The 25,287-nt window shown below is 41.3% G+C and overlaps 1 protein-coding gene across 1 annotated transcript in view; it reads right to left on the bottom strand.

Moving 5' to 3' along the window:
* LOC306931876 (uncharacterized protein) overlaps window positions 1-24,975 on the bottom strand; it is a 58,362-nt gene extending 33,387 nt beyond the window's left edge. Inside the window, exons 1-2 of the mRNA XM_079513535.1 lie at window positions 24,933-24,975; window positions 16,248-16,620 (exon numbers count right to left, since the gene is read on the bottom strand). Coding sequence (XP_079369661.1) covers window positions 16,248-16,560 — 313 coding nt within the window. The 5' untranslated portion in view covers window positions 16,561-16,620; window positions 24,933-24,975. The remainder of the gene's footprint in view (window positions 1-16,247; window positions 16,621-24,932) is intronic.
* Window positions 24,976-25,287: the final 312 nt, after the last annotated feature.

The following is a 25,287-nucleotide window of genomic DNA, read 5'->3' as shown; positions in this document are numbered from 1 at the left end:
GTCCATATGATTTGCCTAAAAGTAGTTGGGAAAATGACCCAACTAAATGGCCAGGAGTGACATATCCAGATATTGTCAACTATCTAGTGGATTATCCAGGTTTATAGATAATAAAATATCAATTAGAATCTATCTTATGTATTACAGTTTTAATACATATTACAATATATGGGGTATTTATTTATATAGCCCATATATTGCAATTTCACGGGAATTGGGAGCTTCATGCATGAAGAATAATATAATAAATTACTTTTCAGGCAGTCAATTTCAGTCTGTGTAATCCTATATAGCAGTATATGCTCCTCAGATGATTTTGCCTGACTTCTTGATATTGTCAATCTATATCATATTCAGTAGGATAAGATTAATGGTTCACATGACGCTCGTCCTTCACGTGCGTCGTGGCGTGACTTGCCTTGTTTTGAGCGCCTGGCTAAGTTATGTGCATTTGTAAACGTTCAGATTTCAAATAGCCTATAAAGTGCTCACCCCCGGGGACACGGATGTTAGAATTTTGAACGGGCGGCTATTAACAGCCGTGCATCCCGTATTGTTCAAGAAAATGCATTTTAATCCGATCGGTGACCATTTTCTATAAAGGTTATAATAATGCATGAGTGCAATACACCTCCCAACCGATAAGGGCACGTATTGAAAGCATATAGCGAAAAAATTAGAAATTGGCCAGCCGTCGGATAAAAATGCTTTTTATTGAACAATATAAGGACTACACGGGTGCTAATAAACGTGCAAATGTATAACATCCGTAGCTCCGGGGATGAGCACTTTATATTTGAAATCTGAACGCTTATGTAGCCTACACTTAAACGTTGTAAATGTAGCAAGGCACTAAAGACAGGGTGCAGTTGCGTCATGACTGACTATCATAAGTTTCAAGGCTATTTTCACTGTGACATATACCTTCATAAGCTTCACTTGAATACTTAATTTCCACCACTTGTGGAGTTCACAAACTTCTTCTGGATGGTTTCACATATTTTTTACTAGTGGATGGGTGCAGCCATTTCTGTCTCTTTTCATGATCAGCTGGAAGTTGATGAAACATCAAGTCTGGGTTTTTTTCTTTGTTGTTTTTACAAAGAGGAACGCAGCACACTTTAGGCATGATGAAGACTGGCCGTTTAACCGTTTACAACGCTGGACTCTGTCACGCTCGTCGTGGTCGCTCGATCCGTCGCTGGGGAATGCCGCATCTAGCGGTATTTATAAGGATTAATGCGTGACGTACAAATCATACGTCAGGGAAACTTCAATATATCCGATGCTAGCAGTCTTTACAATCTTATGGAGTATATTATAGTACATTGTGGGTTGTATATTGAGATGACAGGTATATGACATTAAAAAGGACAAATAAAACATATGGGACACATTATTCGAACACAAAATAAATCGCTACAGCCTCAGTAATGAACCAGTGAAATAAGGGAATTTTATGATGCCTCTCATAGGGATTGCATTGGCAGCTGCAGTACACAGTTGAAACGGACCAGAAGTGGGGACGCTGTCTCATTTGGGGGCGTGGAATTTGTAGTCCCCGTGTGTCTCTATACTGTGATCTCATCAAAGTCTAACTTCACTGAATCATTTTAAATATAAACTTATAATATAGAAACCATTTGATGGATCAAATATAACAGTTCAAAATGTCTTCAACTCTTACACCCACACACATCACACATAGGCCTACACTTATTATTTTCTACCAATTACTTACTTACTTACTTACTACTGTCTGTGTATTCATTGTTGTATTATTTATGATGCCACTTTGTTACTTTGTTAGATTTGTATGATTTATTTATATGTTTGTAGTTAAATGCAGTGAGATTAACTTTATAAACCACTGGGTTTTCTAAATCTCACCTGCACAACCCTACAATATGTTGTTCCAAATGTGTTGATTTAAAACGTGTAAATGAAAATTGAAAAATAATATTCCTAATGCATCATAGCAAATACATTATAGCCTTACCAATATAATCCTTTATTCCTACTTCAGCTAATCCAGCTCTTTCAATTCCCAAATAGGCCTACCGGTATATGCTCTACTGCAGTGGTTCTCAACCAGTGGTCCTTGATGGGGTTCCAGGTGGTCCCCAGATAAATGATGGAGAGTTGGTAACCAAATGGACCCTTATTAGAATATAACAATTGTATATCTTTAACTCTTGAGAGTGTAAAATGAAACAAAATAGACAATTACGCGTCCATTTTGGTTTTATTTTATGCTCTCAAAAAGTTAAAGTATAGAGGTTATGCACATGCATAAAGCGAGTGGCAAATCGAGTGGCAAAGTGAGTTTAACATTGTTTAATGTCATTTAATGCTATCAGATATGACTTTTCTGTGTGGGTGTATGAGCTGTCAAGGACAGAACGTAGTTTTTTGCCACTCAGTAGGCCTAGGCGTTCTCGCATAACTTCTGGGTATAATGATGATGTCACGTGGGGATCCGCACGAATCCTGGCTCCTTCTGTCTACATGTCGAAGTGTCCTTGGGCAAGACACTGAACCCCAAATTGCTCCCGATGTGCTGGTTGGTACCTTGCATGGCTTCCGCCGCAATCGGTGTATGAATGTGTGTGTGAATGGGTGAATGTAATGCACAATCTATGTAAAGTGCCTTGGATAAAGGCGCTATATAAATTTACCATTTACCATTTATGCCACTTCCAACATCCAAACAGGCTTCGAAAAAATGGGAGAATCTAAAAACTAAATACATAACATTTACTTTCTATATTGACCTTTATTCAACTTGAACGCTTGAGTTAACAAATAACACAACATAAATATAGCCCCTAGAAGATGCAGAGATCTCATGTCAGTGTTTGTTGTAGAACCTGAAGGCCGCCCCGACCGGCTCTGGGACGGACCAGGGGGAGCAAACCATAGATATTATAAGAAATAGATGCCTCATTTGCCGCTGCAATTCATTGGAGCGACGTGTATCCCAATGAAGGCGGAAGTGCAGTGCTGAAGGCTTTTTTTTTTTTTTTTTTAACAAATCTTTATAACAGTCATGACAATATACATTACAATACAAAACAAGACAAACAAACAAACAAACACAAACAACAAAGTTATTAACAATACAACATCAGAGCCAGGGGGGATTAGATTACTAAAAAACATTAAAGAGTGAACACAAAGCAACAGTTCTCCGCAGCTTTCTTATTTAGAAGTGCTGAAGGCATTTGCTGAAGGCGACTGCGTCGCTGCCCAAGTGACGTCACTCATGTGACTCCTCCACGTCTCTCGCTGTCACTCAAGTGACTACTGGCCAATCACAGCGCGTCTTTTCCGGGACTTATGTTACGCACGCGGAAGCTTGTCAAGCTTCCGCTTTGCTTCCGCTAATGCTTTGCAAGGAATGTCGGGAAAATTGTGCCTTCAATGGTGACACGCGCCTCAGAGCCGGAAAGGGCGTCTATGTATATATGTCTGTGGAGCAAACCCCATCAACATGGCTATTTTGGGAGGACATGCATGATGCAATAAGGTCAAAACCATCCGTGACCCCACCGGTCGTTATTGCATCATGCTGGTCCAAGTCAGCTCCGCCTGGTCCAGCGACCCCCACGACACCGCCAGCAACACCTGTACCATCTGACACACCATCCTCCGTTGACCCTTTATATATGCATAGAGACGGCACCCGGAGGAAACCCTGAGGCGAAATGGACATAGTGGCCGAATTTGGTATTGCAGCGTTGGGCCAAACTCATGAACACGCTGGTCCGTTGACTTGACTATCATTGCGCACGTTCATGATGACACGTGAACGCTGTTTCAGTGCAATGGCAGCGCATTCATGAGTTTGGCCCAATCATTCCCAGAATGCACTCTGTTCCTACCCGGAAGGAGGAGTGACATCGCCTCATGCGCTTTTGAGCAACTTATTGCAAGTGGATGGGAGGAGAAATCCGGTGACGTCTCTATTAATATATACTCTAAGCGTTGACCTCTCCCCCCCGCCTGCAAAGAAAAAGAAAGTCAGTTGATGCTGTCCTGGAGGTCCTGATCCAGGAGGCAGAGAAGGAGGAGAAAAGGCACGAGGAGCTGATGGGAGAGACGAAACGATTCGTCGACACTTTTGAAAAGATGGTGGATAAGATGTAGCCTTATTATAATGTTTCTTTGTTAAGTGGGAAATTTGATATAGTTTTTTTTAATTATTATTATTTGCCTAGAATATTGTCTATACATGCATTCATGAATCCACTTGGTGACCGGCTGTCGGTATTGAGCAAATGTGTTTGATAGGGGTTTATGTGTGTGTGTGTGTGTGTGTGTGTGTGTGTGTGTGTGTGTGTGTGTGTGTGTGTGTGTGTGTGTGTGTGTGTGTGTGTGTGTGTGTGTGTGTGTGTGTGTGTGTAGACAATAGACAAAATGTAGCGAAGATAATTATTTTCTGACTCCCGAGTAATGCCCAGTAATGTTTATTTAATTTATTCAGTTTTCTAATCTGGGCCAAGACATGTATTAAAAAAATCACACCCGTTTGAACTGAGTGGTGCAAGGTCTTATATAGTCTGATCGATCAGCTATGTCAGTGACGTCACACACTAACCATAGTAACCGTGCTCATGACCCCACGTACAGGTACACACATACATACAGACAAAGCTGGTTGTTGGAGTGGTTTGCACCACTCAAAAATGATTGCAGGAACCCTTGTGTGACATGTCCTTAGTAAAGGATCTGGAAAGTATATTAATTGCCATTGACGTTAAGAGCCATGTGAAAGGATGTGACCAGATATGCTGGTTTACCTTGTGTACAATCGAGGTCCTTTAAAGTGCCAAATCGGAATCCTGCTATACTGAACAGTAGAATATAGTATTTCTTTATAGTTTACTGAATATTTCTACTTTTTTGAGTGGTGTAAACCACTCCTACAACTGGCTTTGTTAGTGCAGAAAAAATGAGCATGGTTGCTATGTTCACCCTGTTCACCCGGGTGTGATACCACTCCTACAACTGGCTTTGTTAGTCTGTGCAGAAAAAATGAGCATGGTTGCTATGTTCACCCTGTTCACCCGGGTGTGATTTCATTACGTCAGACATGATTTCATTACGTCAGACAGGCTAAGACCTTACACCACTCAGTTCACACGGGTGTGATTTTTGTCTCCACCAGGCCGAAGGCATGGGGAGAGAGTATGTTTTGCACTCCGTCCGTGTGTGTGTGTGTGTGTCCGTCCGTGTGTCCGTCCGTGTGTGTGTCCTTCCGTCCGTCCGTTACCAGCTAATCTCTGGCACCGTTAACCCGGTCGATGCCAAACTTTGCACACACACTCCCTGGATGCCAACGATGAACCTCTGCCCCACATTTTCCAGAACGGCCTGTTATAGCGCCACCATGAGGCAGCTTTTCACATGTTTTACCTAAAACTGCACCGATCTGCGTGAAACGTTGCATGCACACTCCCTAGAGGCCAAGGACAAACCTTTGACCTGCATTTTCCGCATCTGCCTTTTATAGCGCCACCAGGAGGCCGACTTTTGTAAAACACATTTTTGGATATTACTCATCCAGATTCTGTCCAAAAATCTCACAAATCGTTACAGAGTATCTCTATGGTCATGTGCTCAAATCGGATCTGTCCCATATTTCATATTCCATCCTAATTGGCTATAATTGGCTTTCACAGTTTGCAAGATTGCCCCCTTTTGAACAAAAGCCTCAAATCATGAACGCAGCATGCAATTTACGTGAAATCTTTCACACATTTTCCTACTAGGCTGAGGAATATATCCCACCCTTATCACATTGGCCTGTTATAGCGCCACCAACAGGTTGATTTTTGCAAAACACATTTTTGGAACAAAATGCCTCAAATCATCCAATTGCCATCAAAGGCAAACATGATTATATTACTCCTAAACATGTTGCCAAACATCTCACACAGTCCTATCCTCCTGGTGGAGACCTGTGCCCAGAAGGGCACTTTTTCTAGTTTCTACTCTATTTCAACACAGAACTATATAAAATATGATGTAATTGGATGATCAATCTTCCTACAGATTGTTTCTCCCCTAATGAGGGGGAGTTAATACAGTCATGTATGAGTTTCTAACTCCCCTAATGCGGGGAGAGGGGGGGGGGGGGGGGGGGGGGCTATAGTTGTTGAGTACTTAACAAACTTACTACAACTAAAAGTACAAGTGGTTACCGATTATATTTAAATGGCCAAAGTTTCGAACTTCCCTAATGAACATTCCACAGAAAGAGGCAATCACAGCTCATTTTAGGTGAGGTGCGGCGTGGGCTCCGCTCAGTAGGATACAACAGCAGTGACTACACATAGATGTGTGTGGGGAGGACTTCATTGGCATGCAGACTAAATTGGGGAGGGTGGGGGTAAAACTTTATTGGCTACTGCAAATATTATTTTCAGATATATTTCCAAAGGTACAATTACAATGTTTAATTTCAACAATGCTGTGCATTTCATTTCCGCAGGTAAAGTATGATGTAATACATTTAACAGGTCAAACCAATCAGACAAGTATTTATCTTAATGAGTACACATACAAATGTATTAAAGCTGCTATAAGCAATATGTCAAAATCTTAATGACCTTTTTTTTTTATTCAGACAGCCAGCAATGTGTAGAACGCTCCCAAACAAAATGTAGTCTCTGTGACACATCTAGGGGCCGTAATCTGCATTCAAAGATGTTCCTAGAAGCTTTGTCATTGGTCGAGAAAAAAAACGGTCAAAATGATTAACCAATCAAGAAGCAGACAGGCAAATCGACCAATGACAAAGCTTCTAGGAAAAATCTCTGAATGCAGATTGTGGCCCCTAGATGGTGTCACAGAGAATACATATTTTTTGGGAGTGTTCTGCCCATTGCTGGCTGTCTGAATACAAAAAAAAGAAAAAAGGATCATTCAAATTTTGACATTTTTGCTTATAGCTGCTTTAATCCAACCAATGCATTGGAGAGAGAAAAACCCATTTAAAACAAATTAGTAACAATTTAGTCATTTCTATGTTATATTGATTGGACATAACAGCAACAGAGTTCAGTCAAACACGGATTCCAAAAGAGAGAACACAAAAAATAAGTCCTTATGGGTCTTGTTTCCATTCAGGCCCAATGCAATCAATTCATAGACATGACATGAAGAATAACAAAAATCACATTTGTGTGAAGTGAGGGGTGCTCTTATCATCATACATCACATTCCATGCTCAGTCAATCAAATCATCACAAATGTCATTCAGGCCAATCACTTTTGGCGTCATCACTTTTTTATCCTCAATACATGTATGTAAATCAGCCAATCAAATCATCGCTATGGGATGATGATCAGCCAATCAAATCATCGTGTTAGTGTTCACACAAAGACAAAGCTGGCCATAGGGGGAGCTGGCGCCATTGAACAACAATTCAATATCATCAATAACAACAACATCAAAATATATCATTACAGGAAAGAAATCACTAATTATGTACAACAATCACACCCGTGTGAACTGAGTGGTGCAAATCCCCCCCCCCCTCTCTCTCTCTCATTAGCAGGCAACAGTGCAATACTCTCTCTCTGTCTCTGGCACAACAGCGCCCCTACTGGTACTCATGAGTCACACATGAGTCACACACATAGGTTAACACATAGGTTAACACAGGTCACAGACATTGCTGTTCCTTGGAGTGGTTGCACCACTCAAAAAACACTGATGTGACATGCTGTCCTTTGCTGTCCTCAGTGTCAAACGCGTATAAATAAAAAATATATTTGTCAAAAACCTTCTGAATATTGTGCAGGACATTATGCTTCATGTGAACATACTCAAGATTAAAACATTTCATTCCTCATTTCTTCATAATTTTCAACCAAACTCATATGGTGCGACTGTCCTGGCCCTGTTTCTCAAAGTAGGAACTTGAATAAAACTAAGGGGAAAAAATGCTAAAATTATTTTAAAAATTCCATAAATATAATATAGATGTCTATTTGTGAGCCTAATCTTTTCAAAGTCCAAGCATAATGTTTTCAGTAATTTCTGATCAAAAAGATTTTGTCCCCCAAATCAAAATCATATTGTGTGACACCATTTTGGGAAATTTCAACAGGCAATTGTTTGGACACCCATTGGGATAGAGAGGTCCTTCTTCAGTAAGGCTGCTCAGCACAATAGCATGACAGGTGGCTGTGGTGAATTATCATTTTAACATTTCCATGAAATACGATCTTGTTGGAACGCTGACCAATGCGACTCATCCGAGTGTCTGTGGGTGTGACACCTTTTTCATTAAAAAAGCTAAAGTTATTAGATTTTTTGGTCATAATTACATGTAAATCTATGTTGCTTTGTTATAGCTAGCATGTTGTTAGCATGCTAATGTGTAGCTAGTAGCCGCAAGGTTATGTTAAGTGCAGAAAACATAATATGGTGTGACACTATATCATAATGGTGTGACTGTCTGCCTGTCACGCCATATGACTTTTTTGTCACACCATATGATGCAAACTGTATTTTCCTACAGATATAACAATAAATAACAAAGACCCATGTTTCTTTTGTCCATTTAAACATTTGTTTTAAACAGCTTCACCTAAAATCTGCAACTATCCACAATAAAATGTGTTTAATTTTGTTTTATTCAGTCATTTGCATGTTATTCAATGTTAAAGCAATTTTCCTGTTGCTGTTTTTCCTGAGTAATTGTTTAATCAATCTGTAAAGTTCAGTACTCACTAATAGGTAGGTTAAAACACCGTTTGCTTTGAGAAATGAAGATATGATCATACGGTGTGACACTAAATCATTTGGTGTGACGTTCCAAATAGTGAAAAAATCATACCTTTATTAATGATGAAACCATTAATGTTCATGGATTACATAGCAAATAGTATCAGGAAGAGTCGCAAATATTTGTGTAATTTTAGAGAAAGTTGTGTCACAATAAATACAAAATATGTTGAAAGACCGACAACATGGGCCTCACATTGAGTGTTGATTACGAAAATAATATACAGATTTAAGAAATTTTCACAAAACTATAGTGGATTACAGGTTAGTTATGATAAAGGACTTTGATAAAGTGAGTAACTATAGTGGAAACTTTCTTCTTTTTTTTATCCCATGCAATGGTGTCTTAGCAAGTGACCCGAGTCATTTAAACTTTGGTCACACCGTTTAAAGTGGAGTGTAGGCGTGTACGATATAGCTGTATAGAAATATCAATTTTAATTCAAATAAATGGTAAAAAGTATATCGACAGCAAAATAACGTATTGTATCTTTTTGCAATGTACATAATTGGTATGGAATCGTTTTACAATGTAAATAATCACTGTAATCAATACTAAGTACTTGTGCATTGTATTTAGCAAAAGAAGAAAAAAGAAAAAGAAGGGTTTAATTACTTTTCCATTCCATATAGCTACAAATTGGTCGATCGTTAAATGTGTGTATTCACTGTGTTCATGTCAAGGCGTGGGTTTGTCCATATGTGTTCAAATACAATGTCTATCTATTTGCCAGAGAATCACTGTGGTTACTTATTTATATCCAGAAAAAACCTCCACTATCCACACGTTTCACACATATTTAATATATTTGTTAAATAGTTACTGTATCGATTTCAAATCATTGAATTGAACGTCATAATGAACCAATATATCGTCAACTATGTATTGTGATACGTATCTTATCGCTGTTCAAATGTATCGTTACACCCCTATTGGAAAGGTTTTTCTCCAGTGTGGACACGAAGGTGTGTCTGCAGGTGACCTAACTGTCTGAAACTCTTGTCACAATGTTTACATTGATAAGGTTTTTCTCCAGTGTGGATACACTGGTGTGTCTTCAGGGTATTTGACTGACTGAAACTCTTGTCACAATGTTTACATTGATAAGGTTTTTCTCCAGTGTGGATACGCTGGTGTTTCTTCAGGTTATCTGACTGTCTGAAACTCTTGTCACAATGTTTACATTGATATGCTTTTTCTCCAGTTTGGATACACTGGTGTGTCTTCAGGGTATATGACTGACTGAAACTCTTGTCACAATGTTTACATTGATAAGGTTTTTCTCCAGTGTGGATACGCTGGTGTGTTTTCAGGGTACCTGACTGTCTGAAACTCTTGTCACAATGTTTACATTGATAGGGTTTTTCTCCAGTGTGGATACGCTGGTGTGTCTTCAGGGTATATGACCGTCTGAAACTCTTGTCACAATGTTTACATTGATAAGCCGTTTTTTCTCCAGTGTGGATACGCTGGTGTGTCTTCAGGGTACCTGACTGTCTGAAACTCTTGTCACAATGTTTACATTGGAATGGTTTTTCTCCATTGTGGATACGCTGGTGTGTCTTCAGGGTACATAGCCGTCTGAAACTCTTGTCACAATGTTTACATTGATAAGCCGTTTTTTCTCCAGTGTGGACATGCTGGTGTGTCTTCAGGTGACTATAACGCTTGTAACGCTTGTCACAATGTTTACATTGATACGTTTTTTCTCCAGTGTGGACACGAAGGTGTGTTTTCAGAGAAGAGGATGAGGTACAACACATGTCACAATGTTTACACTGGAATGGATTTTCTTTAGTGTGGATACGGAGGTGTGTCTTAAAGTTACCCAGGTCACTGAAACTCTTGTCACAATGTTTACACTGGAATGGATTTTCTTGAGTGTGGACACGGAGGTGTGTCTTCAGGTTACCGGAGTGTCTGAAACACTTGTCACAATGTTTACATTGGAATGGTTTTTCTCCAGTGTGGATACGCTGGTGTGTCTTCAGGGTATATGACCGTCTGAAACTCTTGTCACAATGTTTACATTGATAAGCCGTTTTTTCTCCAGTGTGGACATGCTGGTGTGTCTTCAGGTGACTATAACGCTTGTAACGCTTGTCACAATGTTTACATTGATACGGTTTTTCTCCAGTGTGGACACGAAGGTGTGTTTTCAGAGAAGATGATGAGGTACAACAAATGTCACAATGTTTACACTGGAATGGATTTTCTTGAGTGTGGACACGAAGGTGTGTCTTCAGGTTACCGGAGTGTCTGAAACTCTTGTCACATTGTTTACATTGAAATGGTTTTTCATCAGTGTGGACACGAAGGTGTGTTTTCAGAGAGGACGATGCAGTAAAGCTCTTGTCACAATGTTTACATTGAAAAGGTTTTTCTCCAGTGTGGATACGCTGGTGTTTTTTCAGGGCATCTGATAGTGTAAAACTCTTGTTACAATGTTTACACTGGAAAGGTTTTTCTCCAGTGTGGACACGAAGGTGTTTCTTCAGGTTACCTGCCTGGCTGAAACTCTTGTTACAATATATACATTTAAATGTTTTTTCTCCAGTGTGGACACGAAGGTGTGTTTTCAGAGAAGATGATGAGGTACAACTTTTGTCACAATGTTTACATTGGAAAGGTTTTTCTCCTGTGTGGACACGCTGGTGCTTCTTCAGGGAACCTGAGTAACTGAAACTCTTGTCATGCCATTCGTCATCATCGTCTTTACTTGTCTCCTCCCAATCATCACTGTCTTCAGTGACTTCAGTGTCAGATTCAAGTTCAAGTTCAACTTCAGAGCAGTGGGAAGATATGTCTTCTTCTTCATCATCATCATTTTCATCGTCACCTTTCACTGCTAGTAATGTCGACGTTGACCCAACAGGTTCCTCTGGTCTTTGAAGTAGTTCCTCTTTAAGTTCCTCCTGTTCTTCTTTAATGTGTGGAGGCTCTGGTTCCTCCTGGAGCAGACTGGGGCTCCTCTCCTGTTTAGAAGAAACCTCCTCTTTACACACAACCATGTGCAGGATGTCTAGGAGCAGAAACATAACATGATGGTCAACACTGGATTCCTAAAATGTAAATCTATTTTTCTTCCATGTTCCATGTACAAAATGAGCTATTACCTACCAAGATAAGATTGACTAAACCGTTATTAACTACAGGTTACTACAGTTCTGAAAGTTTTAGCAAGATTTTAGCAAAATACTATAAAAGTTACTTGAAGTCATGTATTTAGTTACTTTAACACCAAAATGAATAATGATGTTACAGCAAATATTTCATTTGAATCATGAAATTCTGAAACAATTTAAAGCAGATATAACATGCATTTTAAAACTGCTTTTAATATTTAATATCACATTTTCTATGTCCGTCAAACTTATTTCTAATGGTTTGAGCCTCAATCACCACTCTGATATAACCAGTCCTTGTCATTTCTTTCTGGACTTTGAAAGCCGTTTTAGCTGCAATACCACAATGTCCTGAGGTGGTGCAAGGAAGCTTTGAGAAGGAAGATAAGTGGTCACGTGACCATGACACTTTCATGGACACTTTCATGGGAGCCAAACTACACCCGGAAGTTGCAGAATGCACTGGAGTCAATAGGCCTATCTCACAGCATTTCCCCACCCCTTTCCATGCGCCCTTTTGGAGCTAATGCGTTTTTTGTCTCCACCAGGCCGAAGGCATGGGGAGAGAGTATGTTTTGCACTCTGTCCGTCCGTCCGTGTGTCCGTCCGTGTGTCCGTCTGTGAACAGCTAATCTCCGGCATCGTTAACCCAGTCGATGCAAAGTTTTGCACACACACTCCCTGGATGCCAACGATGAACCTCTGCCCCAAAATTTCCAGAACGGCCTGTTATAGCGCCACCAGGAGGCCGCTTTGTGCAAAACAAGTTTTTGGACAGTACACCTACAGATTTTATCCAAACATCATGCAAATTGGTACACAGTCTCTCTAGAGCCATTCAACGAAACAGGTCTTTCAGATTTCTCAGACTCCATCCTGATTGGCTAAGATTGGCTTCCAAAGTTTGCAGGAGTGCTCAGTTTCAAACAAAATGCTGCAAATCATGAACACATTGTGTGATTTCCGTGAAATTGTGCACGCACATTCCCAATAGGCCGAGGAAGTAATGCCACATGAATATTTTCAACTCAGCCTCATGGTGGCGCTATAACTGGCCGAAAAGTGTTTTTACCTCTAACTGCACGTATCTGTGGATAACTTTGTATGCCAACTCCCTAGAGGCCAAGAAAAAACCTTTGCGTGGAATTTTTCACATCTGCTCTTTATAGCGCCACCAGGAGGCCGACATATGTAAAACACATTTTCTAATATTACTCCTTCAGATTTTATCCAAATTTCACGCAAATCGGTACACATGCTCTCCATAGTCATGTGATCAAGACGGGTTTGTTTGATTTCTCATAATCCACCCTCATTGGCTACGATTGGCTTCTAAACTTTTCAGGAGTAGCCCGCTTTGTACCCGTTTTGTACAAATCGCCACAACTACTCAACGCAGCGTCCGATTGTGGTGAAACTGTGCATGCATATTCCCACTAGGCTTTGGAAGAAATGCCACTTGACCGTTTTCAAATTAGCCTCATGGTGGCGCTACAACAGGCCAAGCCGCGCACACACACACACACACACACACACACACACACACACACACACACACACACACACACACACACACACACACACGTTTATATTGCTCCTAAACATTTTGCCAAACATCACACACACTCCTATCCTCCTGGTGGAGACCTGTGCCCAGAAGGGCACTTTTTCTAGTTTTTCCTGCGGTCCATAGACTTCCATGTTAAAAGAGGTAGTTTCACAAGCCACAAACTACCGTTTTGTAAAGGTAAGGTTTATTCTACTTATTTGAGTTGTTATATCATTGTGTTTTCTTCATATTATTATCGGTCTTTGACATTTTAACATTAGGAAATGTACTTAGATTCTCTAAATTCTCTAATTCTCTAAATGACACCACTAGCTACCGGAAGGGGGCGTGGAATGGGGGCTGTGAGATAGGCCTATAAGTGACCAGCTCATGAACAAACTACTACAAATTATTTATGAATGACTGAGACCTTTTGTAAAATAATCACTTCTAACAGAAGACATGTAACACATTATTGTCTGCTGTGTTGCTTTTCGATGTGTACACTGTGTATTTTTATAGAGGTATGGTATCTAAAGAGCACAAAGTACCTTTCTGAACGTACCAAGTATCGCGAGACTTCCCACCGCTTCCTGTCTGGCAGCCAAATCTTGCGATACTGCGGAGCCAGAAACGATACCTGCTGCTGTTTAGATCCTCAGATGAAATTATACAATGTCAACAAAGTGGAAATGCAAATTTGGAACGGAAGACTGAAGAGGTGGAATTATACAAAGTAGGGTGACATTGATGACATCACGATGAGGACAAAATCAGTTTAGCTGTTCCTGAGAGCAATTTCCATTAAAGCACCCATATTGATATGAAAGCCTGATTGTTGTTGTGGGGATAGAAAACACATATGGGAGCCCCAAAAAAAGAAAATAAATTGAAAAAGGTATTAATTAAATTATACTTCACACCCAAGCTCTAATTTGGAAGCAAACTAGTCAGTGCATGACGTTATGAAACATAAGCACTTCTGACAATGAAAGCTTGAAATGCGGACCGATGGTAGCTTAACAATCTATGTAAAAAGATTCCCCTGCATAGCTCTGTACGTCTGTAAATGGGTCTGTGAGTCGGTCTGCCTATGTGTCTGGGTGTCTGTAAATGGGTCTGTGAATGTCTGCCTGTGTGTCTGTGCATCTGTAAAGGTGTCTGTGAGTCTGTGAATCTGTGTGTCTGTGCATCTGTAAATGGGTCTGTGAGTCTGTCTGCCTGTGTGTCTGTGCATCTGTAAAGGTGTCTTTGAGTCTGCCTCTGTAGTGACCAAATTAGGGATGTCAAACGACTCATATTTGGCAAATCGATAAATCGAGGGCGCAAATCGACGAGTCGATCGACTTTTTTCCCTTTTTTTTTTTTCATTATTATTTTTTTTATTATTTTTGTTGTTGCTGCGCAGCAGTTGAGGAGAACGCAACTATGCATTCCTTTAAGCAACACAACTTCTGCAGCTGCATCCATATGTTTAGAATTTGCATCAATGATCAAAGCCCAATAATAAAAAATAAACTTTATTTTGTAAACAACGACACTGAAGGAGCAGCGGCGCTATCGGCTGCTATGCTATCAGCTAGTCCCAACTCAAGTGTCTGCAGCAGCCTGTCACAAGTCCCGTAATGAACTGACACGGGACGCACGTTGTTCCGTATTTTAATGTCGGGTCGGGGAATAAATACAGTATGAATGACGGCGGGATTTATTTGACAACGCTGTCCTGCTTTCTTCACGAGAAGAGAAGAGCGCTCACAGCTCAGAACAGAGCGGACCTGTGGAACACTGTCTTTGAGCATGAGCGAACCTGGGGTCTGGGAGGCTCAGAGCTGCAGCCATTGGCTCATGATACGAGCACACGACCAATGGGACAGAGCATTCAGTGTTGCTAAGATACCCTTCCCCTTCACCCCACACCCTTGGACGATGGCGCCCTAACTGCAGCCTAAAAAATAAAATAAAAACGATTTTTCGACTCATACGTTTTTGAGTCGCGGAAGGCATGAGTCGAAAATCGAGTCGATTTTCAACTTTTTTCAACATCCCTAGACCAAATCTCACAAACTACTGGAGCGATCAGCGCCAAATGTCTTGTTCACGCTGCCAGTCGGCCAAGCAAGTATTTTTCCACACTTGATAGAAATTGCGTTGCACATAATGGTAATGTTTCAGTTTTGTAAAGAGTAAGGGGCCGTTCACACCTAAGACACAGCTGTCTCCTCAGTGTCTCCTGTGTCTTCTGTATGTAGCAAGCTCGCAATTAATTTTCAATGGGAGTCACATGGTTTGACGAGACAGCCTTGTTGCATGGCTGTCTTCTTCCCTCCCCCCTCATGCAACAAGGCTGTCTCGTCAAACCATGTGACTCCCATTGAAAATTAATTGCAAGCTTGCGACACACAGAAGACACAGGAGACACAGAGGAGACAGCTGTCTTAGGTGTGAACTGCCCCTAAGAAAGTGCAGATGCTAAGTTTGCAAATACGTGTTTGAAAAATGCTAACCACTTAACACTCTATACTTAGTGAACTAATCCTCTGTACTTAAACACTCTATACTACTCTGTACTTAAATACTCAACCACACAACACACAGATACCAAGTCAAACTGAATTTGTACTATTTATAATACTATGTTTTGGCTTGCAGCGAGCCCACATTGTTTCTTCAGGAACAATATTTTCTAGTTTGCCATTGTTATTGTCCAGTGAAATTAAGACATTGTGGCAGCCCTACAGAACAGAAAATATTAAAGAAACGCATGAAACTTACTGAGGTGTGGGTGGTCTTCAGCTTGTTTAATAGAAACATCTTCATCTTCCTGTTTAATAGAAACGTCTTCAGCTTCCTGTTTAATAGAACAGTCTTCAGCTTCCTGTTTAATAGAAACGTCTTCAGCTTCCTGTTTAATACACACGTCTTCAGCTTCCTGTTTAATAGAAACGTCTTCAGCTTCCTGTTTAATAGAAACTTCTTCAGCTTCCTGTTTAATAGAAACGTCTTCAGCTTCCTGTTTAATAGAAACGTCTTCAGCTTCCCTGGTTGAGTCTGGAGAGTTCATCTTCACCTGGGAGTGATGCATCATGGGTATTGCAGTTCTTACGAGTTTGGAGAGTTCATCTGCACCTGTAGTCTGGACTCCGGTCTGAAATCAAATGAATAAGGAAGGACTTTAAAACTGAAGACCTATAGTCCGGCAGCCGGGGGTGTTGAGTGGGATATTTGTTATATATAGTTTTTTTTTGTATTGGCCTAAAATATTGCCTATACTTAAATTAATATAATGAATCCACTTGCTGACCGGCTGTCGGAATTGAGCAACTTATTTGTGACTCTTTTTGATACAGAGACAGTCATGGCGGCAAGACTAACTGTTCAGGGGTTGAGAAAACCTTTTATTTATGTTTTAATCCAAAATGACTCTTCACATACTAGACTCTAGTATGAAAGTAGGCCTGCTTAAAACATGTTGTGTAGTAACTACAACTGCAGATCATTTGCAGATGTAAATGTTTGCATAGACAGGTAATGTCTTCACTTCAAATTGAATTGTTCTACTTTCAAATGTTTTATTCTCCCTTCAAATTTAATTGTTCCTCTCTCTCTCTTTCTCCCTCAGACTGAAAAACTGACAACAGACTGAAAAACAATGCTGTATACCGTCCTAAAGTCGGCTTTTCCGCCGAAACAGCGGTAAAATAGGAGTATGAATCGGCCACACTCACTCCAGAGGGCCACTATATTTCCACGCTCAGTCCAGAGGGCCACTATATTTTCACACTCACTCCAGAGGGCCACTATATTTCCACACTCACTCCAGAGGGCCACTATTATTTCCAAAATCACCCCAGAGGGCCACTGTATTTCCACACTCACCCCAGAGGGCCACTATATTTCCACACTCACCCCAGAGGGCCACTATATTTCCACACTCACTCCAGAGGGCCAGCCATATGGCATATTACTGTTGTAGCAAAAATAGCCGATCTACAAGCTCAAAACTTGTAGATCAGCTATTTTTGCTATTATTGGAATTGAAATCCTGAGCTATATACAGCGTTTGTCCCAACACGTCACAATATTTGCAGGGGTTAAAGCAAGAAAAAATCCCAAGACGGAAAACGATTTTCAGAACCCCTGAATCAATACGGCGGCATGCTTTTCCAACGTCGTTTTTTCCATATTGTGGCACACGTAGCGTGCAATGTTTTGGGAGTGGTATTGGTCAAATAATGTATCCCTTAAGTTCTAACCACCTTATGATTGCAGTTTGCACTTTGCAGTAGCAGAGTAGCAGGCTAGCAGCTGGTCCAATCGAGCGATAATCATATGGATGGAGGTTGGTTGGGCGTGAAACTTAAAATAGGGTCGGACGCGACTGCATGCCTTTGACAGCACAGTCAAGAAAAGATGAGAAACACCGCCCGGAAGTCAAGTGTTTGCATTGGCATGCCTGTATGGGTAACTTTAATCCAGTGCCACCTGGTGGACACCAGTTTTGGCCCTCATTGCCACCGAAGCCCATTAAAAATAAAAGAAAGAAATTTAAATTATATTGTGCATGTCATGTGCATGTCATCACCTGCACAGCAGATTAGAGGAAATTTCAATATATATATATTTTTTTTCTTCAAAAGGGGGTCCAAAGGCGCCATTGGCACTCTAGGCCACCAGGGGGAGGCGTCCAAAGGCGTCAGGTGGCACTGTGACAGTTGTGAGAGACAAATAAATCCTCTCAAATCTCTAATTGACAAACATATAGCAACTTAGCAAGTGTTCCGCTGTCTAATGTAATGCAAGAGAACCGAACGTAAGCACTTTTATTGTCAATTACGGCTGCCTTCCCTGTCAATAAAATAATTCCATTCCATCCTAAGGCTATTCCTACCTGTTGCGTGGTGTAATCAACTTTCGATTTAGAACTCCAGTGACTTCCACTATTCCTGTAATTTCATCTTTTGGACGCTGCCATGATGGAAAAACTTCCAACTTCAGTGGTAAATTAAATCTGTGTTACTTTTAAGTCAGAATAGCAGGGGGACATCGAATCGAGCACAACAGACTTATAATTGCGTGCGGTGTTGCGTGCAGCAAATAGCAGATATACAAGCTACAGATATACAAGCAGATCTGCTATTTACTGTCTGCGCAGCAGTGCGCACGAGTCACAACACCGGCACGCCAACACTTCGGTGTCGCTTTTAAGGGACGTCACTGCCTTTACGAGGATACGAGCGCCGACGTTGAAGAGTGGAATACTCAATAATACATCCCGATCCCGACTGACTTTGTTATTCATGTCTATATTTTTAATATGTTCTACCTACCGCGGAGCTCCGACGGTGTGTTTTACCGTTGTCAACTTGTTGTATAATTAACTTGGCTGAATACTTGCATGGGAAAATAACCCAGCTAAATGGAGGAGTGGCATATCCTGACATTTTCAACTACTAGTGAATTCTCCAGATGAGTATTAATAATTAGATAATTTTCCACAAATACATAGCATATAAAACGAAACACAACAAATATATCTGGGTATTGAAAACCTCAAGGGATACGACCGTGACGTATATACTGTGCGACCCCTTTAACTTTTGAATCTCTGATGGAGTATATTATAGTACATTGTGGGTTGTATATTTAGATGGCAGGTAGGCTATGTGACATTGAAAAGGACAAATCAAACATATGGGAAACTTTATTAGAACACAAAAAAAATCGCTACAACCTCAGTAATGGACCAGTGAAATTAGGGTATTTTATGATGCCTCTCATAGGGATTGCATTGACAGCTGCAGTACACCGTTGAAACGGGCCAGAAGTGGGGCTGCTGTCTCATTTGGGGGCGTGAAATTTGTAGTCCCCTTGTGTCTCTATGTCTGCCAAATATGACGTAAATGTAACCAACCAATCACATCAATTCAGTTATTAATAACATGATGTATGATGAATGATGTATAATGATAAGAGCACTTCACACGGGTGTGATTTTTTTGCTATTTTTCAACTGGAATCCTGAATAGTAACAAATAAAGTAATCAAATGCCTTTAATTATAGGTTGTATGTTAACGTTATAAATAGGGCCGGGACTTTAACGCGTTAATTACGATTAATTAACTACAGAAAAATTAACGCGTTAAAAAAATTAACGCAATTAATTGCACTCCTGTTTTCACACCGGAACGTTTCTCACAGGACGAGTTTCAGGGCAGGCAGTCGGACCGCTATAAACGGCGCACCAAACAGCCTCCAATCCATTGCGTGCGGTCAGTCAGACAGACAACAACACACCACCATTCTCAAAGGAATGAAGAAGCCGCTTATCGCCTTTGCCCCGTAAATGGGACATTTAGATTTAACAGCACGGTTGTGTGCAATAGTGGAGGGGAAGGTTCGATATATGGGGCTGCTACCTCCTTTATAGCTCTATGGCTGCTACACTAACGTTAGCTTCCATGCTAGCTGCTTCAACAACCTGGAAGCTTGAGCGATGCGCTGCAGTGCTTTGGCTTTCACCACATTAATGACAGCACGAAGCTGTCCTGATGCAAAACATACTGAAGTAGCAAGCGTGGATGTCGACACAAGTCCAGCCCCACATGGAACCTCTCCTTCTGATATGTAAAGCTACATTATAGCGGAGTTACGTTCCATATGGGGCCAATGTTAGTGCGACTCAAGCTATGAGTTGAACCCACGTCCAAGTCCAACCCACACTCGACCAGACAAAACGGTTCTGGCCTATTACTAAAACTTTGGTATTGATACATCAACAGTGATGTTTTCTAATTGCCATGTTTCCACTGTTCTGGAATTGCTGCCCCAACCCTGTGGAATGCATTGATTTCTCCGCAAAACTCATTCCACTATTTTGATTGATTTCATTCTATCATCTTAGTGTCCCCCCATCTCATGCCCCCCATGTAAAGCACATTTAAATATTCATATAGACTACCTGCACTTATCTGTTGGTCCTGGTTAAGTAGCGTACCACCTTGATTAAAAAAATAATACAATGTTTTATTGCTTAAGCTTATGTAGTCAATATTCATTGATTCACTGAAATCAATTTGAAAAAAATCTCTCACTGTTCCCAGGTTGAATATTGATATGCAATTAAAATGTGATTAATCGAGATTAATTAATTAAAAGGGCCTCTAATTAATTAGATTAAAATTTTTAATCGAGTCCCAGCTCTAATTATAAACTAAATACATTGGACATAATAGTAATTAAAGCGGGTCATGTTTGCAAATCAATAATATATCAGTATTCTGACATTAACCTGAGGGCCACATGAAGTGAAGGTGGTGGCCCTTGGGCCGCCAGTTACCCATGTATGGCTCAGGATGACGACAGAGTACAGCATCTTGCAATGATCCTGGTCTACGAGATTCACTACCGTACCTAAATAATTCTAAATAATTCCTGTAATAATTCATGTACATGTAAATTAAGTCCACAATCTCAACACCAGAGGGAGTTCAACAAACCACATGCAATCCAGATTCGGCTCAAACAAGCGATTAAATTAATTTAGCTCCTATGCCATTAATATGTGGAATTCCCTACCAACAGCCATTAAGAAATGTTGAAGACTCCTTCAAAAAGCACCTACAGGTGGTTGCGATTCAAAACTGGCCTCCATAAAGTCAAAGTCACCCCCCTATTTTAATTCATGTTTTTCCCTTTTTTACTATATTTAACTGTATAGATGATTTCCCTTTTTCCCCCTTGTTCTATACATCTTTAAATGTTCTGATGAATTGAAAATGGAGGACCCTGATGTAAACGAGTCTTAGTGGTTTTCATGGTTTCGTCCTCAAATAAGCAGTTTTTGTATTATTGACCTGTGCATTCGTTTGAAATGTACCCATTCTACATACTGTGAATAAAATGTTCAATCAATCAATCTACCCCCCCCCCCCTCTCTCTCTCTTTCAAAAGGCTTTATTGGCATGATAAATATGTTCTACATTGCCAAAGCATACATACATACACAACAAAACAAATGTCAACATTGTGCACACAGAGACAACAACAGACATCCCAACAATAATGAACAACAAGCAATACTCTCTCTTCCTCTCTCTCTCACCTAACACTGCAACCTCATCCTTCCTCTCCTCTATCTCATCTGCATTCGACCAACACTGCCCGCTCTCATCCAGGCCAGCTCGCTCATGTCCACCGGCTCCCTGGTTATCTGAAACTCTCAGATCTGAACGAACACCTCTAAGGGCAGCCGAAAGAAGGTGGCACAAGACAAAGCTACCTGATGACCTTTCCCACTTTCACTCACTCCTCTCTGCCTTCTCCCTCTCACTAACCACTGCTAAAACCTCTTTCTACCACACCAAAATCCAATCCTGTACTTCTAACCCAAGGAAACTCTTCTCCACTTTCTCCTCCCTCCTTAAGCCCCCTCCCCCCACTCAACCTGCATCCCTCACTGCTGATGTTTTTGTCAACTACTTTGAGAAGAAGGTTGACGATATCAGCAGCTCCTTTCCCCCCCTCCCCCATAAAGTGGCATCTGACTCAACCAACACTAACCATGCATGTCCTCTTTCTCTCCTCTTTCCCCAGACGAGGTCCTACAACTAGTGACATCCACTAGACCTACCACCTGTCCTCTCGACCCTGTCCCGTCCCCAATCTTCCAGACCATCGCACCTGATCTGCTCCCCTTCATCACCTCCATCATCAACACCTCAGTAACCTCAGGCTGCGTCCCATCTGCCCTCAAGTCAGCCAGAGTAACTCCACTCCTCAAGAAACCAACCCTTGACCCCTCAGATGTCAAGAACTACAGACCGGTATCACTCCTTTCATTTCTGTCTAAAAGCATTGAACGTGTTGTCTCCAACCAGCTCTCTCTCCATCTCTCACAGAACAACCTGCTGGATCCCAACCAATCAGGATTCAAGAAGGCACACTCCACAGAAACTGCCCTGCTGGCAGTCACAGAAGCACTACATGCTGCCCAGGCTGCTTCCCACTCTGCTGTCCTGATTCTCCTAGACCTATCGGCGGCATTTGACACAGTGAACCACCAGCTGCTCCTAGACACCCTAGCGGATCTAGGCATCGGCGGGACAGCACTAAAGTGGTTCTCTTCCTATCTCACCGACCGGACCTACCAGGTTTCCTGGAAAGGTCTGCTATCATCCCCCCGAACCCTCCACACTGGGGTCCCACAGGGATCTGTACTTGGTCCCCTCCTTTTCTCACTGTACACCAAATCCCTTGGCACTATCATCTCCGCTCACAATATATCCTATCACTGCTATGCCGATGACACACAACTGTTTCTATCCTTCCCCCCCTCTGCCACTCAGGTGGAAGAGCGCATCACTGCATGCCTGGCTGACATCTCACAGTGGATGTCCTCCAACCACCTCAAGCTGAACCCAGACAAGACTGAGCTTCTCTTCTTCCCAGCTAAGTCCTGCCCTATGCGGGAGCTAACTATTTCCGTAGACAACGCCCTGGTAACGTCTGTCCCAACAGCCAGGAACCTTGGTGTTGTCCTGGACAGTCAGCTCTCGTTTAAAACTCACATCACAGCTGTCACTCGATCCTGTAGGTTCACACTCTATAACATACGACGAATTAGACCGTTCCTCACCCAGGAATCAGCCCAGCTCCTAATCCAGACAACAGTCTTGTCAAAACTTGACTATTGTAATTCGCTCCTTACTGGCCTACCGGCATGTGCACTTAAGCCTCTCCAACTGATCCAAAACGCCGCAGCTCGTCTGGTCTTCAACCAGCCAAAATTCGCACATGTCTCCCCACTGCTCCGCTCCCTGCACTGGCTCCCAGTCGCTGCCCGCACAGAATACAAAACTCTGATGCTGGCATTCAAAGCAACCAAAGGTATGGCTCCCCCATATCTTGCAAGCATGATTGAACCCTACAAACCCTCCCGCGCACTCAGATCAGCCAACGCAGGAAAGCTGGAAGTACCCTCACTAAAAACGCCGGGACAACGCTCCACACGTCCCAAACTCTTCTCCCTTCTGGCCCCAAAACTGTGGAATGCACTCCCCGTTGCAATCAGAACTGCAGCATCACTCCCAATCTTCCGCCGTAGTCTGAAGACCCACCTTTTCAGACTCCATCATGGCCCATAGCACTTATCTTACCCCCTTAGATAGCACTTTTTAGACTTAGATAGCATTTGAAACAGACTTATAGCATGTCATGTAGACAGCACAATAATTGCATTGTATGTAGTCATAGCACATCATAGTACATATGTATAGCATAGTATAGTATATATGTATATTTAATATGTATAGTGTCATTATATAGATATGTTCTAGTTACGTTCTTAGCTTACGCATGTTTCTTGATAAATGCATTTTATATATGTGATGTATTCCCATACTTTTGTTCTTGCCTAATGTAAGTCGCTCTGGATTAAGAGCGTCTGCTAAATGCCTAAATTGTAAATTGTAATTGTAATACAGTATCAATTAAAATAAATGAACAAACAGAACAGCAACTTAATGACCCTGTTAAGCCAGGTATACCTGGCTCTTCTGTCCACTGGCTAGTGGCTGTCCCTCAGTTGATGACAACTCCACACGTATTTTGCTGCCAAAAATGTGCATTTGGACTGTTCTCCAGTCTCTCTCTCTCCCCATACAACATTTAAATACCACAGGCACACACCACCATACCTAGTGCAAAAGAGGGGAAGAACATCACCTCAAAACCTTCAACCCCTACCCTGTATGCCCTCTGCAAGGACTCTGTTAACTGTCAAGGAGTGTGATTGACAGAGGGACAAAGGAATGCTTGTACCTATTATACTTGCACGCATGGACCTCGAAAAGTGATGATTCAATCAATCAATGTATATATTCTAACGTTTAGCAGTGCACCCTGAGCTGGAATCGAACCCTGATCGCCAACTCAGCAGAGCAGGCAGGCAACATTAAGCCACCCAGCCAAAAAAGCTATAGCTCCCTTTGGAGGAGCGAGTTACAATATTATTACTGCTGCTATAGTATTAACTAAGAGTACTGCTTATTAGTATTACCTACTGCTTGTTTAGGATACACATACAAGTTACAATATTATTACTGCTGCTAGTATTAACTACTGCTTGTTTAGGATACACTTACAAGTTACAATATTATTACTGCTGCTAGTATTAACTACTGCTTGTTTAGGATACACTTACAAGTTACAATATTATTACTGCTGCTAGTATTAACTACTGCTTGTTTAGGATACACTTACAAGTTACAATATTATTACTGCTGCTAGTATTAACTACTGCTTGTTTAGGCTAGGCCTACGTGTATTACAAACAAGCAGATATGAGAGAAATACGACTCGTGAATTGTATTGTTCCATGTTAAAACAAAAAATGAGTCAATAATATAAACTATAAACATAACGTAGTAAAAACAATTGGGTGAATCAGTTAATCTTACCTGCTGTGTTTCAGGGTTGAGCTGCTTAACGACGACGCTGTTTTCGAACGAAACCTTTCAGATTTCTTTGTATATTAATTAAAGTGTCAACAAACACTCACACCAACGCTCATAGGGTTGTGCACATGCGCAGTCTAGCGCTGCTGCTGCTGGAAGCGTGCACGGTGCACGTACCATAGACGGCCACTAGGGGGAGCCATGGTATAGTGGAACAGCTATACCATAGCTGGTAACCATTTGATGGATCAAATCTAACAGTTCAAAATGTCTTCCACTCTTACACCCACACACATCGGCCTAGACTTATTTTTTTCTACCAATTACTTTTTCATATAGGCATACTGTATCCATTGTT

The sequence above is a fragment of the Electrona antarctica genome (assembly GCF_951216825.1).
Source record: "Electrona antarctica genome assembly, chromosome: 11".
Classification (NCBI taxonomy): Eukaryota; Metazoa; Chordata; class Actinopteri; order Myctophiformes; family Myctophidae; genus Electrona; species Electrona antarctica.
Note: the sequence above shows the minus strand (reverse complement) of the source record. Positions and strands in the feature narration are given on the sequence as shown.